The sequence below is a fragment of the Equus quagga genome, chromosome 5, assembly GCF_021613505.1.
Source record: "Equus quagga isolate Etosha38 chromosome 5, UCLA_HA_Equagga_1.0, whole genome shotgun sequence".
NCBI classification, from domain to species: Eukaryota; Metazoa; Chordata; class Mammalia; order Perissodactyla; family Equidae; genus Equus; species Equus quagga.
In genome coordinates, this window is record NC_060271.1 from 78,566,205 (window position 1) to 78,593,731 (window position 27,527).

General features: G+C 36.5%; 1 protein-coding gene across 3 annotated transcripts in view; it reads left to right on the forward strand.

Moving 5' to 3' along the window:
* The window catches only part of EXOC6B (exocyst complex component 6B), a 577,176-nt gene that overhangs the window by 222,206 nt on the left and 327,443 nt on the right, over positions 1-27,527 (forward strand). For 2 of the 3 annotated variants that reach the window (XM_046661413.1, XM_046661414.1), the window contains 2 exons: positions 9,734-9,910; positions 26,096-26,164. In XM_046661413.1, the coding sequence (XP_046517369.1) occupies positions 9,734-9,910; positions 26,096-26,164 (246 nt within the window). The remainder of the gene's footprint in view (positions 1-9,733; positions 9,911-26,095; positions 26,165-27,527) is intronic. The other variant, XM_046661415.1, reaches the window with a different exon arrangement.

Here is a 27,527-nt window from a genome sequence, read left to right on the forward strand (position 1 = left end):
CTGTAAAAGAAATAAAGAAAACAATCCCATTTATAAACAATCCCATTTATCAAACATAATAAAATACTTAGGAATAAATGTAACCAAGGAGCAAAAGATCTGTACACTGAAAATTATAAGACATTGCTGAAAGAAATTGAAGAAGACACAAATAAATGGAAAGATATCCCATGTTTATGGGTCAGAAGAATTAATATTGTTAAAATGTTCATACTACCCAAAGTGATCTGCAGATTCAATGCAATCCCTATCAAAATTCCAATGGCATTTTTCACAGAAATAGAAAAAGACAATCCTAAAATTTGTATGGAACCACAAAAGACCCTGAATAGCCAAAGCAATCCTGAGAAAGAAGAACAAAGCTGGAGGCATTATTCACAATAGGCAAGACATGGAAAATACCTAACTGTCTTATCAGTGGATGAACAGATAAAGAAAATTTGGTATATGTGTACTATAGAATATTATTCAGATGAACCTTGAGGGTATTATGCTAAGTTAAATAAGTCAGATTAAGACAAAAACTGTATCACTTATATGTTGAATCTAAAAAAGCCAAACTCATAGAAGAAGTAGAGACTTGAATGGTGGATGCCAAGGCCTGGGAGGTGGGTGAAATAGGGAGATGTTGGTCAAAGGGTACAAACTTCCAGTTGTAAGATGGGTAAGTTCTGGGGATCTAATAGACAGTGTGGTCACTATAATTAACAATATTTTATTATATACTTGAAAGTTGTTAAGAGAGTAAGTCATAAATGTTATCATGACACACAAAAATGATAATTATGTGAGGGGAAGGAGATGTTAAGTAACCTATTGTGGTAATCATTTTGCAATATATATGTGTATCAAATTATCACACTGTCCACCTTAAGCTTATATATGTTGTCTGTCAATGATATCTAAATAAAGCTGGAAGAACAAAAAAAAAGTGGAGGGAAGAGTGGTAACTAATACAGCAGGGTGTATGATGCCACAGCTGAAAGTATAAACAGAGGTACACATGGAATGGAGAAAGCAGTTCAATACAGATAACTCCACGTAAGCTGAGACTCTGGAATGTGAGTCATGGTAGATGATGGCGGTAGGATGAGGGTGTAAAGGTGTGTGGTTTGTTGAAAGTTAATACATAAAATAGTTAATTCCTCTAAGTTTTTTTCCTGTCCTGTGCATGGAATATGTGCACTTACATTGTTAGGTGGGAGATTGGAAGATTTTTTTCTAGAGAAATTGATAGAAGATTGCCACAAAGTACCATTTGGATTTCCCCAGCTGAGAGGTGATCTCTCTCCCAGAACTTCCTAAAGTGAAGCTTGCTAGTTGACAAGTCTTTCCATGCCCACAGACCTTTCTGTAAGCTTTTAACTGATTTATTATTAAATGTGAATGACCAGCCAAGGATCAAGAGGCATTTGAGGAAAATATCCAGCTGAAAAGAGAGAGACCAAAATCTACCAATATGAGAAAACAAGTAACAAGTACTTTTTTACTAAATGTACTTGGAGGGAACAGATAATGCAAAAAACAGAATAATATGTCAAAAAAATTAATTGATATCCTCAAAATAAAAAATTTGGTTCTTTATATAAAAATGTTACAAAGATCATCAGGAGGAATTATAGGAGAATTCATTATCCATTCGGTATTCTAGTCAAAGGGAGAAAATTATCAGAGTAGTAATACAAAAAAATTTCCCTTATCTGCAGAACTCAAACTTCCAGATTTATTGATATATTACTTACCCAGCATAGTAAACAAATTAAACAAAGACCTACATCAAGGTACATCATTGTTAAATTTAGAACATAACAGGTAAAAGGTTTGAAAACTTCCAGAGAGAAAAAGTAATGTAATATACAAAGGAATGTAGCTCAAAATGATATTGCCTGTCTCACTAGCAATAATGAATGCTGGAAAGCAGTGGAGAAATGCCTTCAATAATCTGAGGGAAAATTATTTTCAATTCCATGCACAGTTTATGTGAAGAAAGATAAAGTCGTTTTTAGAATGCAAGGACTTAAGAAATTTAACTCCCATGTTTCATTTCTTAAGAATTATCTGAGGATGTGCTCCAACAAAATGAGGGACTAAATTAAGATGAAAGATTGATACGGAATTTATGAAACAGTAAGTAATCCCAGTGAGAGAAGAAAGTAAGTACCCCCCAGAATGACAGCTGCGAAGCAGACCTATAGGATAGACAGCCCAGGTTATGCCTTTAGGAATAATAGGTCTGGATAGAATACCTATTATGATGAGCTTTTTGAAAAAAATCAAGATTATTATAGTTAGAATATTAGAGAATTTCAAAAAGAAATGTAGACAATTTAAAACTTCAAGAGAAATAAAAAGCTGTACCAGAAAGGAACTATAATCAAATATATGTAATTGTTGCGTATGCACTTGGCCTTGTAGTGAGAAAGCATGCTTACATGATGAATGATTAACACTGATTATTGCTTTAACTTGAAATAGTGTGTTGGGAAGATAAATGAAGAAGTGGTAAGGTAAGGAGTCTAGATTTATAAGTGAGCTAAGTTTTATCATCAAGTAAGGGTATTATTTAGAAATGTGAATGTAAATATATTAACTCTACAGAGCAGGGTTAGGAGTAGGAAAAGACATATGGGGAAGTCTACTGTTTTTCATTAAAATAATTTTAATATTATGTGATTTTTTAAATCACGAGCTTATATTCATTTGGCAGACATTTAAATAAAACAAATAAATTGGGAAAAGATGAATTCTAAAACGTTGAGTTGGGATAAATAACCATTTGGGGGAGTGGTTTTCTTCTTCAGGTAACACTCGAGTTAGATGGTAGAAGGATTAAAAAATATTAATGTAAAATAACTGAAATCATAGAAGTACTAGAGGAAAATAAATCAATATTAATATAATTGTAGAGTGGGATATTTTTAATTCTTAACATAGCCAGATCTACTTATATTTTATATTATAGCTCATTCCTTTGCTGCTATGTTCACAGCCTTTACATTCAATGGGCAAAGGGAAATAGTGCCTAGTGATGCTGTAGGGACTAGGAAATAAGCATTCATAACTTTTATGTGCTCCTGTGAAGGGCCATAGCTTTTCTGTAGGGCAGTTTGTCAATGTTTATTTATTTTGCAACATATACCCTTTGGTCTAGGTTTTGTAGGAATTCTAGGAATTCCTCTAATAAAATAATTGACAATATGCACAAAATTTTAGCTCTGGAGGTAGTGTCCGCAGCATTATTAAATAGTGAAATATTGGAAGGAATATAAATGTCCTTATGGTAGACTATGTTTAAATAAACATTTGTTCTTTGAAATGCAATACAATGGAAATATTGTTATAAATGTTTTTATTTGTAGAGAAAGATTTGTGAAATATTTTTGAACAAAAAGCAGATTAAAAAACTGCATTCAGTGTGATTCTTTTTTGGCCTACCAATATAAATGCTAATTGCTGATAATAGAAAATGCAGATAAGCAGAAAGAGAAACTTTTATATATGTACAGAAAATAGGCTGGGTTGTCATTCACCAAAATAAGTGATTATTACGGAATGGAGATTTTGATAGATTTTTTTTCTTATGTTTATTTTCCAACTAACTGCAATTAACATGTTTTTGTATTTGTGGTGTGTGTGTGTTGACAAAGGAAAAAGATAATATTATGTATCTAAATATTGCTAGATCTCAGATACTTCCATAGTAGACAGTGAAACGAGAGTCCGCTTTCATTTTCAGAGGGAAGATGGGTGGAGCTTAAAATTTTTAGTGTTTTTTGTTTTACTTATCTATTAATTCAAGATACTTTACCTATATTATCTCATTTAATCTTTGTGGTAACTTTGAGGTACATTTTATTGACCTTGTTTTTTTATACATGGGTATGTTGCCCAGAGAAGTAAAAAATCTGCCCAAGGTTATAGAATTAATAAATTCCAAAGCTTAGATTTAAAGACCTGTCTTACTCCAAGAAGTTTTTGTTTTTTGTTTTTTTGTTATAGCGCCCTGTAATTGATGTGCATGTAATTCTATCAGGCCTCCCACCTGTTAGCCTGGACCTCTTTTCAACTAGTTTCTGATTCTAAAGGTTACTTGCATGTATTCCTTCAACCCACTAGAGGTCAGTATTGGGTTGATAAAGATGGAAACTTTTGATCCACATAATTTTGACTGTCTTATTGCTAAGTTCCCTTGAAAGTTGTATTTCACAATAAAACTTTGTTTAATAGCATAGATAGGATGTCTTGTAGACATTCTTTGATAGTTGTGAAAGTATTAATAACATTTTTAGGTTAATAGTCCAAATTGAATAATTCTTATGGGTTTTACCCCTTCTTCTAATAGGTAGGAGAACATCTAAACCATGTCTTTCATAGATGTCGCTGTCTTTTGTTGTGTCGGATCTCATTCTCACGTAGATTTCTTTGTTGTCCTTTGCCTTTGTATAGGAAACATTTATCTAAATTTACTATGTATGTTCACTGTATCTTGACTTGGGGGATTCTAAGAATGGTAAAGTGTGTTTCCTATCCTCAGAGAAAGAAGAGTTACATACTGAAGAGAAAGAAGAGTTACATACTGAAGTGTTGTATTGTCATTTTTTTCTACCTAGATACTCGACAGCCTTACTGAACTTCTCCATCTTTTCCATCCTGCTCTCAACTTATTATTTTTATGGTTCCTATTGTTTGGAATGACCCCAACATGGAGTTATTCTTATTTCCTTTCTTCCTTCCTTCATGAACTACATTCAAATCAGTAAATTTTGGTGCTTCTGCCTTGTCTATATCTGCTGCAACCTTTTTTTTTTGAAGAAGATTAGCCCTGAGCTAACATCCACTGCCAATCCTCTTCTTTTTGTTGAGGAAGACTGGCCCTGAGCCAACATCTGTGCCCATCTTCCTCTACTTTATATGTGGGACGCCTGCCACAGCATAGCTTGATAAGTGGTGTATAGGTCTGCGCCCAGGATCCGAACCAGTGAACCCCAGGCTGCCCAAGCGGAGCGTGTGAACTTAACCGCTACGCCACCGGGCTGGCCCCTGCTGCTGCCTTAATTCAAGTCCTCATCATTGTCACTTGGATTGTTAGAGTGATCTGTGTTGGTTTTCCTGTTTCTAGGCTTTATCTTCTCTCTGTTGATCACTCGTCTGCTCCTAGAGGATTTGCCTGAATGATAAAGCTGATCCTGTTATTCCCCAGCTTGCCCTCTTTTCTTGGTTCTCCATTGCCTACCAGCTAATGGTGCAACTGCTTTGTATGGCGTCTTTAACTTTATCTCGTTAGTTCTTTATGACCTATGCTCTTATACAAAATTTCTTATTCCTTGGGTGGATAATATTATTTCACACATGGTCCTTTCTCATGCTGTTTTCTTCTTCTGGAGTGGTTACCCTTTCTACCTCCCTCCTTGGCAAAATCAATTTTTATCTTTTCAGAGCACAGTTTGCCACCTATTTCTCTGTGAAAGCTTTCCTGAAACCCCTCCAGACAGATCTGATTACTTTCTCCTTTGTCCACTCATTGTCCTCTGCATTTATTTCTATTATTATACTTATTGCACTGAATTTCAGCCACTTGTCTTCCTATCTGCTTCCCATAATCGTATGATAGGAGGTTCTTGAGCCAGGGACTCCAGCTTATTTCTTTGTATACCCAGTACGCAGCACCATGCCTGGTACCAAGTAGACATTTAATATGTATTTGACTGAAAACAGGAATACAGAGAGAAAGCACCGTGAATTAGGGCAGTGAGAGGAGGCTTTCTAGAGGAAGAAGAATTTTAGTTGGGTTTTGGAGGAAGGGTTGGGTTCAAGCAGGAAGAGAAATGGCATAAGCAAAGATACAGAAGTGGAAATATACCTAGTATATTATGAGGTAGAGTCTGATCCAAGTGGAAGATTTGTTGGAGAGAACTGGATAAGTACATGGAAAATTAGGTTCAGCTCCCATTCTGGTGGAGTCTAAGTGATAGATCATAGAGTTTGGATTTGCGCTTGTTTAAACTTTCCCCCAGTTTCCCTCAGGCCTAATTGGTGTGGTGAAGGATGTGGTTTAAGGAGAGCCTGGCTGTCGTACGCGGGGGAATTGCAGTGAGAAGGCGATGAGTCCCCTTTTAGGTATGTTGGAAGTGAGATGATGGTAGAGCACATGGTCGTAATAGGAAACTGGAGATGTGCTGCTGGATCTTGGGAGAGTGGGAAGAGGGGTTGAGGAGTAGTAAACCTTGCTTACTTTCTCTGTGTTAGGAAATCAGAGAAGGATATATATGAAGGCATCTTGAGGAAGAGGTGGTTAAATGTGTAGAAGTTATTCACAAAAAGAGTGAACAACTAAGAAAAAGAGAACACCTAAATGCTTTCTAAATCTAGCTGCTATTTGTATGCTTCGTACCCTCCTGCGCCCTCTCCAGCCCAGGTGGCAGAAATCAGCAGCTGCTTCTTTGGCTCATGATTATAAAGGTTGTCTTTGGAGGGACAGAGCAAATGGTCCTGGTGAGATAGCTTGGCATGTCAGAAAAGAGCTTAGCATGTCAGAAGAGAGCTCTCAGGGGCTTTTACCGTTTTTTTTTTTTTTTTTTTTTTTATGGACTGTAATGTGACATTTTTATTTTAGTACATATTATATGTATTTATTTGCATATTTACTCTTCCCGACTTCCTGTCAATTCCCTAAGATGCGTTTTGAATAGATGGTAATTTTCATTTGCATCCGTAATGGGTAATATCTGAGTATTTATTTCACTCTTTTACCTGTGATTCAGTGTTTCCGCCTTGGCCAGTTTCTGCTGGCAGATCTGCCCTGACTGCTCTTTTACAGACGGGAGAAGGCCTGGGAATTCTGACAGAGACCCCACGTTCTGCTAGAGCTTGGGAATACAGCTCGAAATGCTTCAATTTCTAGCAAAGAATTTTCTGTCTTAATTTGCTGATTTGGCCCAGACTTCTTTATGCTCTTCCAAATTGATGGGAAAACCATATACCATGTAAAAAGAACAAATCATAGAAGATGTAAAATTACTTCTATAGCATGCTTTCAGAGTTGTATCATTTCAAGTTGAGATGACAGTATTTAAATCTGGCTCCTTTTGATGGCTTTTGATACACTGGCAGTATTTTTTTGATTGTGAAAGAAAAATAGTTAACTTGGGATTCAATAAAATAAGGCCAGCTTATGAAAGTTTTTGGTATTGCTGTACTGAAAGAGAGGATAGAGTTAAGGGACAAGAGATCATTCTCTAGTTGAGGGCTTGCTTTTTAAAATATGAAAGCTTTAGAAAGCTCCCCCTTCCTTTGTGTCTCCCCAGAGTCCTTGATTCCTTTTTGTGTGGTTTGCTTTGCAAGTAACTGGGGGAGAACTTGTTACTTTTGAGAGGAATAGAAAGAATATTCTACCTAATTTAGGGTCTCAACTGCTTGACGTTTATAAGTCTTATGTACAAACCTAAATTAAATGTTTTTGGGTGCCTTCTCTTTCTCAGTTTGTTACTGAAGACATGTATTTTATGTAAGTCAAACCAAAATATCAATGAGCACTATGCAGAGAAACAAGTTTGTCCATTGATTACAATCTCTGGAATGTAGATTCTTTTCATTTTCTTGGCAGAAACTAGCTCACATAGTTCAAGTTTTTCTCTGTCTTATTATAATTCTCTCACTTAACCAGTGCTTGAACTAACATTTTGTACTTAATATCTGTCTTGAATCCCTTAATCTCATTCAGAATATTTTGGAGACTCTGATTTTCTCCTGAACTAATTTCTACTTGTCAGTGAGGAGAAATATCATATATTGATTAAGGAATGATATTCTGAGAGGCCACATTTCTCAAGTTTTGTATCTTGGGATGATGCTAAGTATTATTAAAAAAAATAAAAGAGGGGGCCAGCCCAGTGGCACAACAGTTAAGTTCACATGTTCTTCTTTGGCAGCCTGGGGTTCACCAGTTCAGATCCCGGGTGTGGACCTATGCACCGCTTGGCAAGCCATGCTGTGGCAGGTGTCCCACATATAAAAAGTGGAGGAAGATGGGCACAGATGTTAGCTCAGGGCCAGTCGTCCTCAGCAAAAACAGGAGGATTGGCGGCAGATGTTAGCTCAGGGCTAATCTTTCTCAAAAAGAAAAAAAGGCGGGCGGGGGGCCAGCCCAGTGGTGTAATGGTTAAGTTTGTGTGCTTCACTTTGGTGGCCCAGGGTTTGTGGGTTTGGATCCCAGGCATGACCTACACACCGCTCATCAAACCATGCTGTGGCGGCGTCCCACATGCAGAATAGAGGGAGACTGGCACAGATGTTAGCTCAGTGACAATCTTCCTCAAGCAAAAAGAGGAAGATTGGCAATAGATGTTAGCTCAGGGCCAATCTTCCTAACAAAAAAAAAAGAAAGAAAGAAAAAAAAAAGGAAAGTTACATTATGAAATACTTTTGGACGTGCTGGGTTAAACCAAATTAAAGAAGTTTTCTTAAACGAGGACTTCTCCCAGTTTTTTTTTTTTGTTTAAGGAAGATTAGCCCTGAGCTAACATCTGCCACCAATCCTCCTCTTTTTGCTGAGGAAGACTGGCCCTGAGCTAACACCCGTGCCCGTCTTCCTCTATTTTATGTGGGACTCCTGCCACAGCATGGCCTGACAAGCAGTGCCATGTCTGCACCCAGGATCCAAAATGGCAAACCTGGGGCCGCTGTAGCAGAACGTGCAAACTTAACCCCTGAGCCACTGGGCCGACCCCTGGACTTTTCCCCATTTTTATTGTGTTAATGCGCATTGTATTGTATGAGAGAAGGGTACGTGACTTGCAGTGTTTCCCATTTATTTGACCACAGACCCCTTTTTGAGGGAATCGTTTTGTCATGCTTTGAGGAACTGTTGGTGTAGTGGAAACATTACTGATCTGGAATTTAGGAGATGGCACGCTGAGCCTCTGATTTACCGCTAACTAACCTTGTGACCTCAAACAAATGCTTTGTTTTCTAGCCTAGGTTTCCTGAGTGGTGACTAAGGTCCCTTCCAGCTCCAGTACTGTCTTGTTTAATACTTTGTTGTTGACTCTGCATAGTCACACTTTCCATCTCTTTGTAGCTATTGAAACCACACCATCATTTGAGTATATTTTGTTATGCTGAGGAGATTACACTTCCTTTTCTCCAAAAGTGCAGAAGACGAAAGCCTTTAAAACTCTGTTTTCCACAGATTAAGTTCTTGAAATCCTGTTGGATTAGTTAGTTCAAATCACTCTATTAAGATATTTCATTGTCTGATTACGTTTTATTGGTCTCTTATATTCACGTAACTGTTTGTAAGAGCCCCATAAGCTTAAAGGCTCCCAATCCTCCTTCCCCAACCACAGTGGTTTCAGTCTGGCATTTATCTTGTAAGATATAAATATTTAGTCACTTGCATTAATTTCTTGGCTACTTAGGTGAAAATGGGTAGATTTCATTTTTGTGATGATTTATGTGGGTGTATTTGAAAAGTTTTATGAGGAGTTTGACTGATTTTCCTTTTTTCTATGGAAGCTGGGAAAATGAATAAGATGGGTAACTTCAGGGTTAAAAATGTATACATTAATATGTGTAGTTTTATTTCTGGGACTAACACTTTATGTATTAAGGCTTTTTGTTGTAGTATTTTCTTTAAGATACCAGTTTGTTCAAAATTAGAAGTTCTTGAATGCTTATTTATTTTGTTTCTTTTCTTTCTTTCTTTTTTTTATGTGTATGTATGTCTCTATCCTAGGCCCAACAACAAAGAAACCTGGATAACATCGTCTTGCAACAACCCAGAGTAGGTAGCAAGAGAAAATCTAAGAAAGATGCATATACAATTTTTGATACAGAGATAGAAAGCACTAGCCCCAAGTCCGAACAGGATTCAGGAATTCTGGATGTTGAAGATGAGGAAGATGATGAAGAGGTAACTAACTGGGAAAGTGAGACTGGTGTTAAGTTTAAATATAGTATATTTGAGATATGATGAAGAATTTATCCACTTAACACAGCTTATGTGATCTTCTGTATTATATATCATTTTGAATATAAATGGGCCCCAATTTAAGGAAACTGAAGTTGCACTAAGATATCTTAGATTATAATTCTTTAGATTTTGAAGCACTCATCCATTTTTTAAAAGTTTCCGGGTTTTTTGATTGTATACTGACTGGGTACTACAAGAAAGGAAGATGAGCGTTTACTTGACCCAGAGAAAGAGATCTAGGTGACCTCCGCTGAAAGTGGAACAAAGTTACTGGAGACAAATAAAAGATGTTACTTTAAACAGTGGGGAGTAAAGAAGGGGATTTCTTAGCCTTGAGAAATGGTTCAGATTGAAAATACAAAGAAGTTCAAGAAAGTTGAGAATATATTTCTGGAGGAAATAAATGTATGAGTAATTATAGGGAATCTGGGAATTTTGTGACATATCCATAACCTCTTAGATTAGTTCTGTGTCACTTTCAAGTAAAGAATAAGATTAAGTGGCTTAACTAGTACATATTTTTATCCTTTTTTGTTGTTGGAGGTATATTTAATGTGTTTTTAAAAATAAAACTATTATGACATTTGACATTTCCTGTGAAAATGTTTCTCTAAATACTTATCATTTATGTAAACTGGATCAGGTTCTCTGTGAGTGTAGTGCTTAGGAGTCAGACTGCATTCATATCTGGCTCTGCTGTTTTATTTTTAAGAGTTATTGTTAATAATCGTATCATGTATGTTTTAAATGTCCACTGACACGTGCGAGGAACCGTTTACTCCTGTACTCAGGACCTGTTTTGCCTTTAAGTACTTGTCTCCTTTTTGTTGTTTCATTTCTCCAGGTAAAACTGAGTTCACTGTCTCTAACCCATTTTTGTCCTTTCTTATACCCTTACCACTCTTCTTACGCCCCTCTCCCACCAAAACTAGCCCCCAAAAGTTGTCACACTCTAACTTTGTAATCTTAGGTAGTTGTTTAATCTGTTGGAACTTTAGTGTCTTCATCTATCTGGTAAAGACAGTAGTCTCTAGCCCCGTAGGATCGCCAAGTGCCTGTACTGTAAAAGGTGGTCAGCAAATACTAGTTTCTGTCCTATTTTCGTTGCTCTTCCTTGCTGCTCTTCTGTATGTATCACTGCCTGTCCTTATTATTATTCTTCTTTCACTTCAGAAATTGAATTGGCACTGTTTAAACTGGGCTGAAAAGCAATTAACCAAGTTAGTTATGTGTCTAACACGTTAGCATTGTCTGAGCGACTATCGCAGGTGTAAAGTGTTCATTATTGCGGGGATACATTTCTGCAATATCACTGGATGATTGTATTTATAATTTACACTTTATCAGGATATGTTTAATATGTAAATTAGTAGTTAACAATGTGTGAAAGTTTCATTGTAATCTCTATCGTACTTGGATAACAAGAACTTTTAATAGCTCCAGGAAATAGAACTAAGGAAAAAGTACCAAGTATTTGATACCCATGGAAACAGACAGGGCCAGAGAAGACTTAATTTTCCTGAATGTTTTCTAGCATTCTCTCTTGCCTGTAATGACTGGTGTGGTGGGATATAGATCCACCCTGGAGACTCGACTGTTGGTATTAGGCCCATCATTGATGACGAGTTGTAGTAGTAGTACAATAAAGTGGCAGTCTCAAGAAAGACCAGTTAATGTCTTTTATTTACATTTTGGGTGCCTGTTACGGAAATTAAATTCTGTCAGGCACTATGGCTTAAGGAAACAGAAGTTAGACATAGCCTGTGCCCCTGCATAGTATACACCCCAAAGAGATGGTTAGATGATAAGATGACAGAATGAAATGTCTACACGGTTCTCATATATCACCAAGAACCTTCTGGATAGGAGCCATTTTTTACCATTAACTTACTGAAGATCCTGTGCACATCTTTTTTAATTTTTGTGCCATATTTCTTCTTTGTTTTATCTTCTGAGGTCCAGAGAAGATGAAGAAAGTGGGACTAGTAAAGTGTCTTGGGAGTGCCTCATAAAGGAAGTATTGTAAGAATATATTTGAAAGTTAACATTTTAAAGTGGTCCCATATCCCAAATCAAACTGTCCCAATACCAAATTCATATTAGCAATTTGCTGATTGAGCTCTTACAACAAGAATTCAGCACTTCACTGTCATCTAATGGCATCCTATCTTAGAAAAAATCCTACCTTATATTTATTTACTTCTCAGTTTGAATCTTCTTCAAGTGCACATTCTTAATCTCTAACCTCATGTAGAGAATTATTTATTTAGATGTCTCCAAACTGGTTTCTTGGCACAGTTCTTGCATGGTGTGAATAAATTCTTCAGATAAGGTCTTTCGTGACCCACTGTGACGTTCTGACCTTCATTCTTGTCATTCTTCAACAGACCTCATCGAGAGCAGCGTAAATAGTTTTTGAAATATTTTGACTTTTAAACTGTGGTGTAGAATCCTGTAGGGCAGTGGTTCTTAATCTATTTGGGGTCTATATTACTTCCAGAGTTTGATAAAAATATATGGGGTCTTTTCCCAGTAAAATGTACATATGTGCACTCACAAAAAGTCTTGCATGAAATTTCAGGGGAATCATAAAACTCGTGTTGCCCCTAGGGCCCAAGGTAAGAACCATGTTGTACAGCACTGCTTCTTGAACTTGAAGGTGCATAGGAATCACCTTGTAAGTGTATTAAAATGCAGATTCTTATTCTATAGGTTGGGGGTGAATCTGAGAACCTGCATTTATCGCAAGCTCCCAGGTGAGGATGGTGCTTCTGGTCTTGGAGCACACACTGAGTTGCAGGGGTATGGAGGACCACAAGGAAGCATTTTTAGTGCATAAAGAAAATAAACCCATGAATGTTTGAGCCTCCTATTGATTTCCATTCATATGTCTTAAAATTTTTCCAACGAGTGTAGTACTTGAAGAGAAAGTTATATTTTGTTTTCCAAAATCTACTGCTTATAATAGATGACCAGCGTTATTGTTTATGAAATTTTATGATTCTGATTTAACATACTTAAGTTTAGGTATTTTTTTATTCTCTGAACTAAGAAAGAACTTTTACCCTTTCCTGTGCTTTTAATGGAAGTATGCCTAATACGCTCTTTGAGTCACATGACATTCATAGACTATTTATTGTGTCTTCAGTTTGATGATGCTTAAGAGGAGACCTTAGAATGAGGTGGGTAGGGAAACCCAAACACCTAGAACATAGCTTTGCACATGGTGAGCAGAAAGTTAATATATTTTTAAACTGAAATAAAGTTTGTGTCAGAGATGGGAAAAACTTAATAGCTTGGGGAACCAAAGATGAAGTCATAGTAGTAAATTGTCATCTTGGCTGAAAAACCAACTCACATGTTGAACCAACTGGCAGAGTCAGTCTCTTGATTGCTGAGAAGTGTTGCAGGAAAAGTATTCCCCTTAAAATTCTCTCTCTATTTGTGTTCTATTTTTGTCTGAGCTAATGATGAAAGGGTCACCTTAATTAAGGTAAGGTTTTTTTGTGTGTCATATATTAAAGTTGAACTATATAAACTGCTGATATTTGACCATTTTTGATTTTCAACTTACTTCAGTTGATATTTAATAGAAATGTGTATGATTTCAGGAATTTGGTTTGAATCTCTATATCATCCTGTGCTATAAGCAGATGTTATTACTCTTCTCTAAAAATCTAGATAGGACTTAAAAAATTTTTTTTGGAAGTGGCGAACATTTTAGATTGAGGATGTATTTATGGATCTAGATTCATCAGGAATATAATTTTTGAGATAGCTGAAGACAAAATACAAAGAACCCCTTAAAGCGATGTATTATTTCTGATGAGGGGGACGATAATTCCTCTTGAGGGTAGGGTTGTTGTGAGAATTGACTGAAATAATGTGTATAATGCTCTTGTCACAGTGTTTGACACACACAATGCTATCAGTATATAATAGTTACTATTATGGCATTATGACTGTGGTTTTTTGGGGAACAAAGATGAAATATAAGTTGATACAGTTTTTGATAATGTATATTTGCATGGACTGATAGGCATCATCTACTGTAAATAGAAAGTCTACTGAAATAATGCAGTGTTAAGTAAGAAATTGTTTGAAAAACCAGGGCCTATGATTTTTTCTTTGTTTCTAGGTTGCTTGAGAGCTTCTGCATTCTTAAAACACTTCATTTAGTAACACACTTATGGCACATCTCATATTCTAGTTTGTATCTCTCTTAATTTGTTTACACTCTGTTAGAGAGCAGTAGTCACCATGTTATCCATACAACTCTTCATAGAGAATGGGTCAGGTAAATAAATATTCGTGATCAAATGATCCATGTCAGGTTTAGCTCTTAAGATTTTGGTGCCTCTTTTGAAATATGGAATTAGCAGGGTAGAATTGCTAATTTAAATGCAAATGTCATGTAATATGAAGCCTTCTGAAATGTCTTGATGTTTGTGATACTGTACTAATTTTGAGGTAACAGGATGAATTTGTTTGCTAGGGCTGCCATAACAAAATACCACAGATTGCATGGCTTAAACAACAGAAATGAATTTTCTCATGGTTCTGGAGGCTGGAAGTCTCAAGACCAAGATGCCAGCAGAATTGGTTTCCCCTTCGGCCTTTCACCTTGGCTTGCAAATGACCGCCTTCTTGCTTCTCCTCACATAGCCTTTTCTCTGTGTGTGTATGCCCTTGGTGTGTCTTTCTTTTATAAGTTCACCAGTCCTGTTGTATTAGGGCCCACACTTACGACTTGATTTAACATTAATTACCTTCTTAAAGGCCCTGTCTCCAAGTATAGTCACATTGGGTGTTAGGTATAGTCACATATGGATTTTGGAGGAGACACAATTCAGTCCATAACACAAGTTGATTGGAAAGAACAAAAGATTTGTATTTATAGGGTACAGGTTCTGTCAGCTTTGTGCTATTGGAGCAAATCATGTAATTTCTTTAAGTATGTCTTTTCTCATCTATAAAGTATAGTGACAATAATTAATTTACGTCAAATTGCTTATGAGAAGTTCTAGTTATTAGTATATTTGACCCAAATTTCAGATTGTTTATTGCAAAACTTTCTATTGACAGGAATGAAGACATTGTGATAGAAAATGAAGATCATTTCTATGTAGGCTAAAGTGAAATAAAGGATGCCGTTAGAACTTTAGAGTTTAAATCAGGGATTGCAGATTGGCATCCTGTAGACCAGGAACAGCTTGCAAATGGTTGTTGGCTTGCACAGTGCTTAAAATTTTTAAAATTACTTGCCAAGTTTTAAAAGTCAGCTTAAGTCACATAAAAATCAGTATTTCCAACTTAGGCTCTTTCTAAGTGTGGTAGTAATAGAATCACCCTGAGTAGCAATATTGCTGCAAAGGATGTGGTCTTTCCACTAAGCCACAACCCCTATTGTGTATGCACATTGGCAATTGCCATTTATATCACATTTGTGCTGTTGTTGAGGGAAATATATTATCTGAAAACATTATGGCATGCTTTAGACTTTCTATTTTGGTTTTCTTTTTCCCATTCTTTGATCTTTTAGGTCTATCCATTGGCAAAGACATACTATGGCTCACATTGATTTAAGATCTTTTTAATTTTTTTCATTGCAGTGATAATATAAAGGTCTTTTCATTTACTTGCCTCCATTATAAACATCTACTTGCCTTTTCAGATCTTCTAGAATTTCTCCGTTATATTCATTCAGCTACCCCCTTCACTCTGTGCCAAGTTGCTAATAACCTCAACTAGGGAATGTACTCCTTTTCCCTCCCTCCTTGTCTAAAATACCTAATTCTACTTTTCACTGAGGACTAGCTCAATCTCACCCTTTCTATAACACCCTCTTTTTAAAAATATTTTTTTCTTTTGAAGAATTTTAAATCTTCAGAAAAGTTACAAGAGTGGTAAAATGAACGTCCGTATACCCTTCACTTAATTACTCCACTTGTTCAATTTTGACATGTTCTCTCTCAAACACTTGATTTTGAAAGAATCAAACAATACACCCCCTCCTGCCCTCAAAGCTGAACCATTTGAAAGTGGCATATTTCATTGCTCATATTTGAAGTCTCAACGCTGCACTCTGTAGTTTCCTGAGAATGACAATCTCCTTCATAACCCCAATACATCTTTCACTCTCAGGAAACTTAACATTGATACAATACTACCACTTAATATACAACCCATATACAAATTTTCCCAGTTGTCCCAATAATGTCTTTTATAAAAGATTGTTTTTTCTTTCCTTTTTCCTGTGGCCACATCCAGACAGGTATCACACATTGCATTTAATTTTTCTGTCTGTTTATTCTCCTTTAATATCCTTCTGTTTAGGTTCATATGGTACATCTTCATGCTTAGGTTCAGTTTAATCATTTTTGATAGGAATATTACAAAAGTAATCTTCTTTTCAGTGCATCACATCAGGAGGTACACAATTGGTTAAGGTGGTGTCTCTTAGATTCCTCTACTGTAGAAGTACCTTTTCCTCTTTGTAATTCCTAAGTGAGCTGTGGAGTGATACTTTTAGACTGTGCAACTATCCTGTTCCTTAACAGTTTTTCACCCAGTGGTTTTAGAATTCATTGATGGTTTTCTCCTGAATCATGGGCTACTCTGGTGATTGTAAAATAGTGATTTTTCTATTTTTATAATTTCTTTTGCATTGATTAGTTGGCATTTTTCTATAAAGAAGAGCTCTCCTTTTCTCCCTTTCCTTTTTATAGTGTCAGTATTGGCATATGGATTATTATTTTATATATAATGGGTTATTCCATTCTTGTCTTTCATTTTGATTCTCTAATTGTTCCAAATTTGGCCAGTGTGAGTCTCATCTGTTATCCTTTGACGTGTCTCCATCAATTTTTGACCACTTCCTTTTTTCTGGCACAAGATATTCTTGGTTCTCTTCAGGTTCTGCCCCAGCCCCAGAATCAGCTATTTCTTCCAAGAGCTCTTGTTCCTTTGACTGGAGAATGATATTTAGAAACTGAGATGTGGGAATTAGGTATGCTGCTTTTGTGGAGAGAGCTAAGAAATACACGTCACACCAACACATAAACATTTTTATAAATCATGTGTTAAAATAGTGCTTCTAATTTCAATCTAATATCGCAGGTCTTCCTCTTCTGTTCCATGTTTGTATCTGAGAATTCTGGTTCCCAGACTCTCAATATATCTACTTATTTGCCTAATTGTATGTCACAAATAAAATAGGTTCAGAATTGCTATGCAGACTTCATTAAAAGCAGTAAATTTTTTAAGTTCATGATTTCTTCTCAGTTCTTTTTATTCTGTAGTACATCCCACTGGGGCTATGTAGTTCAGAGTGTTTTGTTCAGATGTTTCTTGGCTATTTTTTTTTCTTCTGTGTGATTGTTGCCAAACTGATGTAGAATTAGGTTCATTTGTTTCTTTTTGTATTATTTTTTAGAGTTCTCTAATCCTTATTAATTTAATTTTTTTGAATATGTATAATGTGAACATGGTTCAAAAGGCAAAATTACATAAGAAGATATGTTCAGTGAAATCTCACTCTCCTCTTTATGCCTTCTACCCTGCTCTTATTTACCCTTTGTAACTAATCAATATTGTTTGTGTGTTTATGTACGTACCTTTCCTCAGACCTTACACAACATGACTATTAATAGCATAATACATATATATTTTTTGTATTTTATTTTTTCACTTGAAAATATATCCTGAAAATTATTCCATATTAGTTACTAGAAATCTTTCTCATTCTACTTTTACTGCTAAATAGTACTCCATTATTTGAATGTGCTATAGTTTATTTCGCCAATCTTCTGTATGTAGGCATTTAATGATTTTCAGTATTTTCCTATTAAAATTTAGTGTTTCAATTATACAGCTATTAGAATTAGCTAAACAAATAGTACTGACAATACCAAGTACTGACAGGATGCAGAGCAACTGGAACTCTTTTTTTTTTGGTGAGAAAGATTGGCCCTGAGCTAACATCTGTTGCCAATCTTCCTTTTTTTGCTTGAGGAAGATTTGCCCATGCTAACATCTGTGCCAGTCTTCCTCTATTTTGCATGTGGGGTGCCACCACAGCGTGACTTGATGAGTGGTGTATAAGTTCACGCCCGAGATCTGAACCTGTGAACCCTGGGTCACTGAAGCAGAGTGCATGAACTCAACCATTACACCACTGTGCCGGCCCCATGGAACTCTTATATATTACTGTGAAAATGCAAAATGGTGCAGTCACTTTGGAAAACAGTTTAGTAGTGTATTATAAAGTTGAACATACACTTACTGGGTGACCCTGCAATCTCACTCCTAGGTATTTACCCATTGTGTTCACACAAAAACCTGTACCTGCATGGTTATAGCAACTTTATTCATACATTGCCAGAAAGTAGAAACAACCCAAGTGTCTTTCAGTGGGCAATGGGATACATGAGCTGTGGCCTATCCATAATTCGAGTGTCGCTCTGAAATGAAGAGAAATGAACTATAGATAAGTGGAACAGCAGAGATGAACCTCAAATGCAGTATGCTAAATGGAAGAAGCCAGATTCAAAGGCTACATACCCTGTGAGTACATTTTTTATGGTCCTCCTGAAAAGGGAGAACTCTAGGGACATAAAATGGATCAGTGTTTGACCAGGGCTGGCAGTCAGGGAACAATTTGACTACAAAGGGGTGTGAGGGAATTTTTGGGGGTGACGGAACTGGTTTTTCATCTAGATTGTGATGATGGTTACGAAATTGTATGCATTTGTCAGAATTTATTGAATTGTTCCTTAGAAAGGGTGAATTTTACTGTATGTAAAACATCTTAAAACTTAAATAGCAATTTCAAAATAAACCCCAAAACCTGAAAATTGTTTCCCATGTAGTCAGAGATGTACCTTCAAGGTAGGTTCCTAGAAGCAGGACTGTTTATTCAAGGGGTAAATACATGTGTAATTTTGTTAGATAATGTCAAATTCTGCTCCATAGAAGTTGTACCATTTTCTACACTTCTGCCCTCCAGCAGTGTATGAGGTGCCTATTTCCTTACAGCTTCTTGAGTATTTTGTTAAGTCTTAAGAGTTTGCCAATTGCACAGATGAAAAATGGTATCTCTGTGTATTTTTAATTTTGCATTCCTGTTATAATCGGTGAAATGTAATATCTTACAAGTTTGAGGGCTATTTGTATAACTTTTTTTTTTCGGTAAACTGCTCATGTCTTTTGAGCATTTTTTCTAATGATTTTTGATTTTTTTCCTTCAATTTTAATGGGTTCTTTATATATTAGGGATGTTACTTCTTTACCTATAATATGATAACACTTTTTTTCTACCTACTTTGATCACCTTAATTTCTCCCCCTCTCAGAACTTTTATATTTAATACCATATTTAGTGCTAAATTGCCTTTTTTGCTTAACAGTTTAGAGTTTCTTAGCATATAGTGGACCATTGTTAAATAAAGACCAGTTGAATTTTTATCTCCCCAGTGTTCAGCTTTAAGCAGAGAATTCTTGAGGCACTATCTTTTGATTTTGACCACAAGGTTTTTTGCACTGAAATGGTGATTTTTCTTGATTTTCTTCTGCTTAGTGCAAACACTTGAGTAAATTAAGTGGTATTCTGTTTAGGGACTTCTCTGAAAGAATTATAATAATTTGTGAGAAGCTCAAAGCAAAATCCTGTGTTTTTTAGGATAGGACTCTGGTCAGGGTATTCTTATATGTTGAAAGGCATAGAACATTCTTTATACTTTTGCTACTTCTAGTCACTTAGAATCCTAGGCCTTCTAGTTTGCTGATGTGTTGGGGTTGTTTAGTCCTGCTCTATGAAAGGTTATGTCCAAGTGAATTCTACCTTTCTTTTCTCTGAAGTTTTGCAAGCAAAATAGGACAGAAAAGCACACTGGTGAAAAATGTTTGCCAGATATTCCCTAGCTTCCAGACGTAATATGCACAGTCAAAATTGATCCTCTGAATGCAAAGGTGATGCCTCTTCAGCTAATAATTTGTTGTTTTTTCCCTTCAGAAAGATGCCTGGTACATTTTAATGACTTGAGATCCAGTTAATGCTCAGAAACGGGCACCAAGTCCCTGCATTCATTTACCAATACCAAGAGATGGTTTTGTCTAAAGTGGTAATCAAAAGTATTTTCAAGAAGGAGAATGACTCAAATAGTTAGTGAGAAACAAATCTAAATTCCTTGCAAGTGTCTGTAGTACTCTTTTTGGATGATCCACCTACTTTGAAAGGTTTCGTAAGAGACAAATAATGGCCTGTGTGTGTGTGTGTATGTGTGTGTGTGTGTGTGTGTGTGTGTGTGTATCTCCTGGGACAGCTGTGCGCACAACAGGACTGGAGTGCACTAATGCATTTCTGTTTTCATGGGCGATGTTTACCAGCAGCGTAGCTAAATCTCTCCTAGTACATTTGCTGCTCTTCTTGAGTAGGGGGAAGCAAGCCATCTTTTCTTGTGCTGTATTCCCCTTTCCTAATGACAGGCTTACCCATAGTAAAGTAGATGGACTTATCAGGTTGTTACCTGCAGATACTATTTTTTTCCTGCCTGCCTTCACTGGTGAGTCTTTTGAGATAGTTAATAGAAAGCTACTAACTCTCAACTCCTTTTTTGGGGAGAAGGAGGTATAATGAAAATATTAAATGGATGTATCCATTTAATGGATACAACTTGGATTATGGATTAAATGGATTAAATGGATTAAAACTTGAATGCCATCAGTTATTTTAAAGATTTTATTTTTTCCTTTTTCTCCCCAAAGCCCCCCGGTACATAGTTGTATATTCTTCATTGTGGGTCCTTCTAGTTGTGGCATGTGGGACGCTGCCTCAGCGTGGTTTGATGAGCAGTGCCATGTCCGCACCCAGGATTCGAACCAACGAAACACTGGGCTGCCTGCAGCGGAGCGTGCAAACTTAACCACTCGGCCACGGGGCCAGCCCCACCATCAGTTATTTTAAAATAAAAATCTCCTTTTTTCTTTAATAAGTAAAATCTTTTTCCTCATTCTTTATGAGAGGAACTAACCCATTAACCTTTCCATTTCCTGAGACTTCCTTTGACCTGAACTAAGATGTATTAGAGAAGAAGAAAAACATGTCATAAAAGTGAGACCCTGATCTTTTGCAAGAGTTTGTTGGTTTTTTTGCAGGAAGGTTACCTCTGAGCTAACGTCTGCCTCCAATCCTCCTCTTTTTGCTGAGGAAGATTGGCCCTGAGCTACCAACTGTGCCCCATCTGTCTCTGTTTTATATGTGGGACGCCTGTCACAGCATGGCTTGATAAGTCGTGTGTATGTCTGTACCTGGGGTCTGAACCGGTGAACCACGGGCTGCTGAAGCAGAGCGCATGAACTTAACTGCTATGCCACTGGTCGGCCCCCAAGAATTTTTATAATCTGAAATGTTCATGTTTCTTTTCTTTCTGACTGTCTAATATTCCCATTTCTACTCTGAATCTTTACATCTTCCCCAATATATATTGTCTGCAGAGGCTCATAAGACTATTTTTTTCAGGGTGCCTTTCGTTAATCCTGCTTAGACATTTACTTTTCTTGCTTCATAACTTCCTCTGTCTCTAGACTATTTTCAGTCATCTATATAGTGGTATCACATGATAGTTTGTATGTTGGTAGGATGTAGTGCTATTTGACAGCAAATAATTAGGAAATATTGCTTTGATGGAAACTGTTAGTAAGAATCATATTGAAATGGACAAATTAGCTGTGTATATTGGTGTCTAGCGATACACGATTGCTAATGGGTATGTGAATGTGTAATTTTAGGTTGTAGTAGGTGCCTCCATGATATCTACCTCTGTAGTCCAGTCACCCCTAAATTCTTTTAGTGTCTTATTATTATCTGTTGTTTTAGTATCTTAATTTATATAATATTATAACATGCTCCGAAGCACAGATTTCTTAGTTAAAGAATCTAAAATTTTACCTACTACTTGCTCGTCTCTGAAAATAAAGAGGTTTGAGCTGATAAAAGGCACTAATGCTCTCCATTCTGAAACTATATAGGGAATTAGGCAGCTGCTGTCCTTGGTGATGAAATTATTTCATGTGAATTCATAAAGAAAACAACTAGTTAAAAAGGCAGGATAATCTTGAGTATACTGTTTGCGGCTACTGTTGGTATCTTCATAGATCTATTTGAACTAGAAAAATACAGACTCCAGTATCTTAATGTCTTGAGTTCCTGGCTGCCAGGCAAAGGAAATGTTTAACTATTTTAATCATGTTTCTGTATCTCAGAAAGAAAGCCCTTATGAGAGGAAATGACAACGTCCTCCTACCACAAAGTTATCTCTTATCAGTTATAGTCTCAGTCGATAATGATTTGTCAAACTTGGACATGTGTAAAATGCAAGGGCTGTGTTATTTACTTTGGAAAGGAAAAATTAGATGAAGCTGATAAAGACGGAGTCATGGCTTTTGTTAGAAGACAGAAACCATTACAGACAGTCATTGTTAGCTTAGGAAAGTGTCCTTGGACCCCTCCCTCTGCCCCAGCTGAAACCTAAACCTGCTTGAATCATTTGCAACTTGAGGGGAGGAGGGGGCAAAAGAGAGGAAGAAGAAGGAAGACAACTTTGACAGAGATTTAGCATTTTAAGTGGGAAGCAAAATGTGGACCTTAAAGCAGACCTATTTATGTGAGTCAGGAAAAACTGCCTTTTGTTCTTTTCTCCACCCCCATTTATTTAGAGTTTTGAAAGTTCATTTCTCATCCTTCCAAATGTGTAGCATTCCTTCACGTACGTTGTGTTGCTCTCCTCCTTTCGCCTTTCCCTAGATGTAAGTGATTCTTTTTCATTAGTGGAAGCAGAGAAAACATATCTAGCTCAAAGCAACATGAGTCAGTGCATGCTTTACGTGCCTTTCTCCTCACAGCACTCTTCTTGGTTCCTCACAGTGTGCCTCACAGAAGGGGGCATGGAGGAAAAAGGATTTCTCAATAGTAGACTCTTTTGGGGTGGAGGTAAAGTTTGTGAGTTGAAGCCCCATTTTGCTCCTTCTTTTCTTGACTAGGTTTCCGTGTACTGCTTTCAGAGCAGGCAGCCGTGTGCTTAGGAGGACTTAACTGGATTGTGCTTTTAGAGGCTAAGAAAAAGCAAAGCCAATACTTCCAGATCAGGGCACTTTAAACAGTTTGAAGCTGAGTATGATGATGTCAAGACAGCCTTACAGAGAATAGGTTTGCTTGTAAATATTTGGTGGAGATGACAGGAAAGGCCTTTATCTCCTCTCTAAATTTATCTATTTTTTCTTCTGCTTTTTCTCCCCCATGTCCCCCCAGTACATGGTTGTATATTTTAGTTGTGGCATGTGGGACGCCGCCTCAGCGTGGCCTGACTAGCTGTGCCATGTCTCCGCCCAGGATCCGCACCAGCGAAACCTTGGGCTGCCAAAGCGGGGCACACGAACTTAACCGCTCAGCCACTCCTCCTTTTTATTTGGCCCAGATGAACCAATTTTCTTAGCCCATGTAAAGACCTATTTGTTAGATTATTTGTCACAGATTTCTAGGAAAGCTGTCCCCTAATGTAGATGCTCATTCTATGAGGATGGGGCTGCCATGTGAAGGGGCCAAGGCTCTATCTGAGAAATGGCTAGAAGCAGTTTTCTTTTGAATGAAGCTATGGCTCTGAGTCAAAGCAAAACAAAATAAATAAACTGCATGAAGAAGAACATGACAACAAAGTTGTGATAGAATTTTTTATTCAAAATTAGGTAAGAAAATTTCCCTAAACTTTTTGTAAATGTATATATAATAAATGACTTTATAATCACTAATTCTAAGTAAAAGAAAAGAGTTCCATTTCCTATGCAGGTCAAGTTTTGCTTTACATCTTTCTTGTCTTTTTTCCCTATGCATGTGTAATTTTTATGTAGTTTAAATACTGTTATAAATAGAATTTTATGAAATTTTTCTATTTTTCTTCTTTTGAGATTGTGTTTTGTTAGCCATAGATTTTGTTAGTAGACTCTTTTTCTGGAAAGATAAAATAAATTTCTTTCAAATCTCTACTTTGCAATAAAAGGGGGAGACTGTAAAGATGCTTTAATGTTGTGGTCACTTCAAATAAGACTGCCTAAATATGATTACCTGCTGCCTCTTTTTGTGTTATTAAGATGAAAATGAGTGTCCATTTGTACTGTTAAAGTTACAATTTTTATGTGCTTTTTTTTTTGGGGATGAGGAAGATTGGCCCTGAGCTAACATCTGTTGCCAATCTTCTTTTTTTTTTTCTTGAGGAAGACTGTTGCTGAGCTCACATTTGTGCCAATCCTCCTCTACTTTATATGGGATGCCACCACAAGGTGGCTTGAGGAGCTGTGCCAGGTCCACACTTCGGATCTGAACTGGTGAACCCTGGGCCACAAAAGCAGAGCACGTGAACCTAACCACTATGCACCTGGGCTGTCCCCTTTATGTGCTTTTTAATCTTTCTACTACATGGTACCCATCTGTCCATAAATGATTTTTCTCAGTAATTTTGCAGTGCTTGCTAGCTTTTCTAAAGGCTTTTTTTTTTTTTTAAAGTAAAGCTATGCTTGGGCCATCAGGTAGGATCTTGAGTACCTTACTATCAATTGTTGGATTCAGGTAAAATTTTGTTTTGAGTGCTTACAGGTATATAGCACTACAGAGTTCTTAAACATAGAGATTTGATCTCTGCCCTCATGGATGCAAAACAAATGAACAGACTAGTCAATAAATTTAAACCAATAAATATAGAGATGTAATGGTTTTGGAGGTGAAAGAAAATAGATGTTGGACTGTTGAATTGTGGAATGAGTAGATTTCATTAGCAAAAGCTTGTTGGTGAAGAAGCTATGCCCCAAAAGAAGAAACGAGGCTTACTTTATGAAGTAAGGGAAACTGACCTTGTAATCGTGAATCAGCCCAAGCTAATTTAGGTATGCCTGCTGCTTATGTTCTAATGAATCATGCAGTTACCTGTGTTACAGTAAAAACTTCATCTCGGACTTTTTTTTTTTAAAGATTTAATTATTTTCCTTTTACTCCCAAAGCCCCCCCGTACATAGTTGTGTATTTTTTAGTTGTGGGTCCTTCTAGTTGTGGCATGTAGGACGCCGCCTCAGCACGGCTTGATGAGTGGTACCATGTCTGTGCCCAGGATTTGAACTGGTGAAACCCTGGGCCACCGAAGCAGAGCCTGCGAACTTAACCACTTGGCTACAGGGCTGGCCCCATCATCTAGGTCTTTATTTTGATTATTTCTTTATGTAATTTTGTCTTTTGTTTTTTGCTTTATTTTGTTTTGTTCAATATTTACTTCCAGTTTCTCTTTTTGTTGTTAAATTCGTATACGTCAACTGATACTTTCCCTTTTCAGTTGAGAAAATGGAGGCCAAATTAAGTGGTGACTTAAGTCAGGTCACGTAACAAGTCAGTTTCAACACTGTGACTACACTCCGGTTCTCACCACATGTTTTTTGTTTTACTTTCTCTTTTGATGTCTAGGTTTAATTTGTATGCACTGTTCATATTATAATTTGCTGGTGTTACTTCTAGATTTGGCTTTTCCATTCATTATCTTATTTTTTACATGATCTCCCTTTTTTCTTCCTAGCATATTTCTGTATTTTGATTGCATGCTGACTTAAATATTCATTCATTCTTATGCCCTTCAGGAATTGACTGGCAGGTCATTTAATTTATCCTATGTGGCAAGTTTTGTTTTTGACCACTGAAGTGACTTTTTTATGTGGACTATCATGTATCTAAGAAGACAAGGTCAAGTTATCAAAGTCACATTCCCACCTTCTTCTTTTCCCTTTTGGAGGCCTATGGCCCAAAATGTATTTTTAGAAGCAGGTGCAGGACCAGTGACACCTGTTACTCCTCTCTCCTATCCATCCTTCTGTTCTGTGTCCCAGCCTTGGTGTTATCTTCAAAGTTATTAATCCCTTGGCTAAAATATCAAAACTAGGTTTCTGGAAGTGTGGTTTCTTCGTTTGTTTTGTGTTTCTCTCTTAAAAGCTATAGCTGGCCTTTTTTTGTTGTTTTTACACTGGGGTAGTAAAAATGAATGCAGTTGCTCTTAATAGCTTTGTTTGAATAATATGTGACAATCTGGTTGTTTTGCAGGTACCTGGGGCCCAAGATTTGGTGGATTTCTCTCCTGTTTATCGATGTCTACACATATATTCTGTCCTGGTGAGTCTTTATCTGGCTCTGCCTAATAAAGATGTATATTAGATTTAAAACTCTACATTCTCATTTTTAATAGTTTTTTAAAAATTATTATTAAGAGTAAGGAAAGAGAAACTATTTCAATATTAATTATAAAAAATCCTTTTTAAATCTTTTATTTATGTTTGCCATGCAATATGCTATAACTAGTAATGTTAATTTCAAACACATTATTGTATTGTACCTCAAAATAGTCACATACACATTGATATCTGTTCTTAATTTAATAATGTAGTTATTTAAAGAAAAATATCGTATCTTTTACATATTAAAATAATATTTGTAAAAATTGTTTACTTTAGCTTCTTAATGACAGTTATTCCTTTTGTCATGTAAAATGTGGAAAGAGCAACCTTTCTGGGGGGAAATTATTATTATAACTGTTAATGGTATTCTAAGAAATGAGCCTTTCTCCATCTTGCATATAGTACACCTATATGCAGACACACAGATACACACAAAGTCAATCAAGAAATTAAACTATGAAGCAAAGTATCATCAGAGACAAATTGATGAGGGTTGATATCTTGTAGAGCGAAGTTCAGTGAAGCTTCTATCAGGTTGTTTTTAATACGCTTCAGTGTGGTCTTGTTATCCGTTTTCTTTCTTCGTATATTTAACATAGTGTCATTTAGTTGTTCCTCCAGATGTTAGGGACACTGGTCTGTGGACTTCATGGCCTGAAGTACTTTGTGGTGATGTCCATTAGTTTGAGAAAAGACCTGGTAGCTTCCTCACCTCACCTCTCCTTCCTCCTCCCACTTCTCCTTGCTCTCTAGTTCCTTCTTCCCCATTCCACTCCTTCTCTCCATCTATCATTCTTTGTTATATAAAGATGAAGCAGGTTATAGGTTGAGTTGTATCAAGGCATTTAAAATAAGTAGACAACTTTTTTTCAATCTCATGTACAGGGAATTAAATAAATCATATACATCTTAGTTTGTTATACACTATTATCATCATTTTATACAAGGCCCCCTCTTGTATCTTCTTTTATCATGTTTTTCCATTCATCTCCTATTCTCAAGCCCACTTCTCTCACATCTCCAAGTATACTAACTCTAATATGTTTAATGTGTGATCATGGTCGTGTTTGTGTCCTTGAAAAATATATAGTAATTTTGTTTATGTTTTTTATTCAACATTGTTTTTAATATCTATCCTTGTGATAGTCTGTATATCTAGCTCATTGCCTCCCACTTCATGATAATTAACTGATGGTTTGTAGTTTTCTGTGTTATAAGATCTGCTACTTTAATGATCAGCACTTAAATTGCCTCTAACATTCTGCTGTAACAAATAGTGTACCCCCTTATGGACTTGTAGG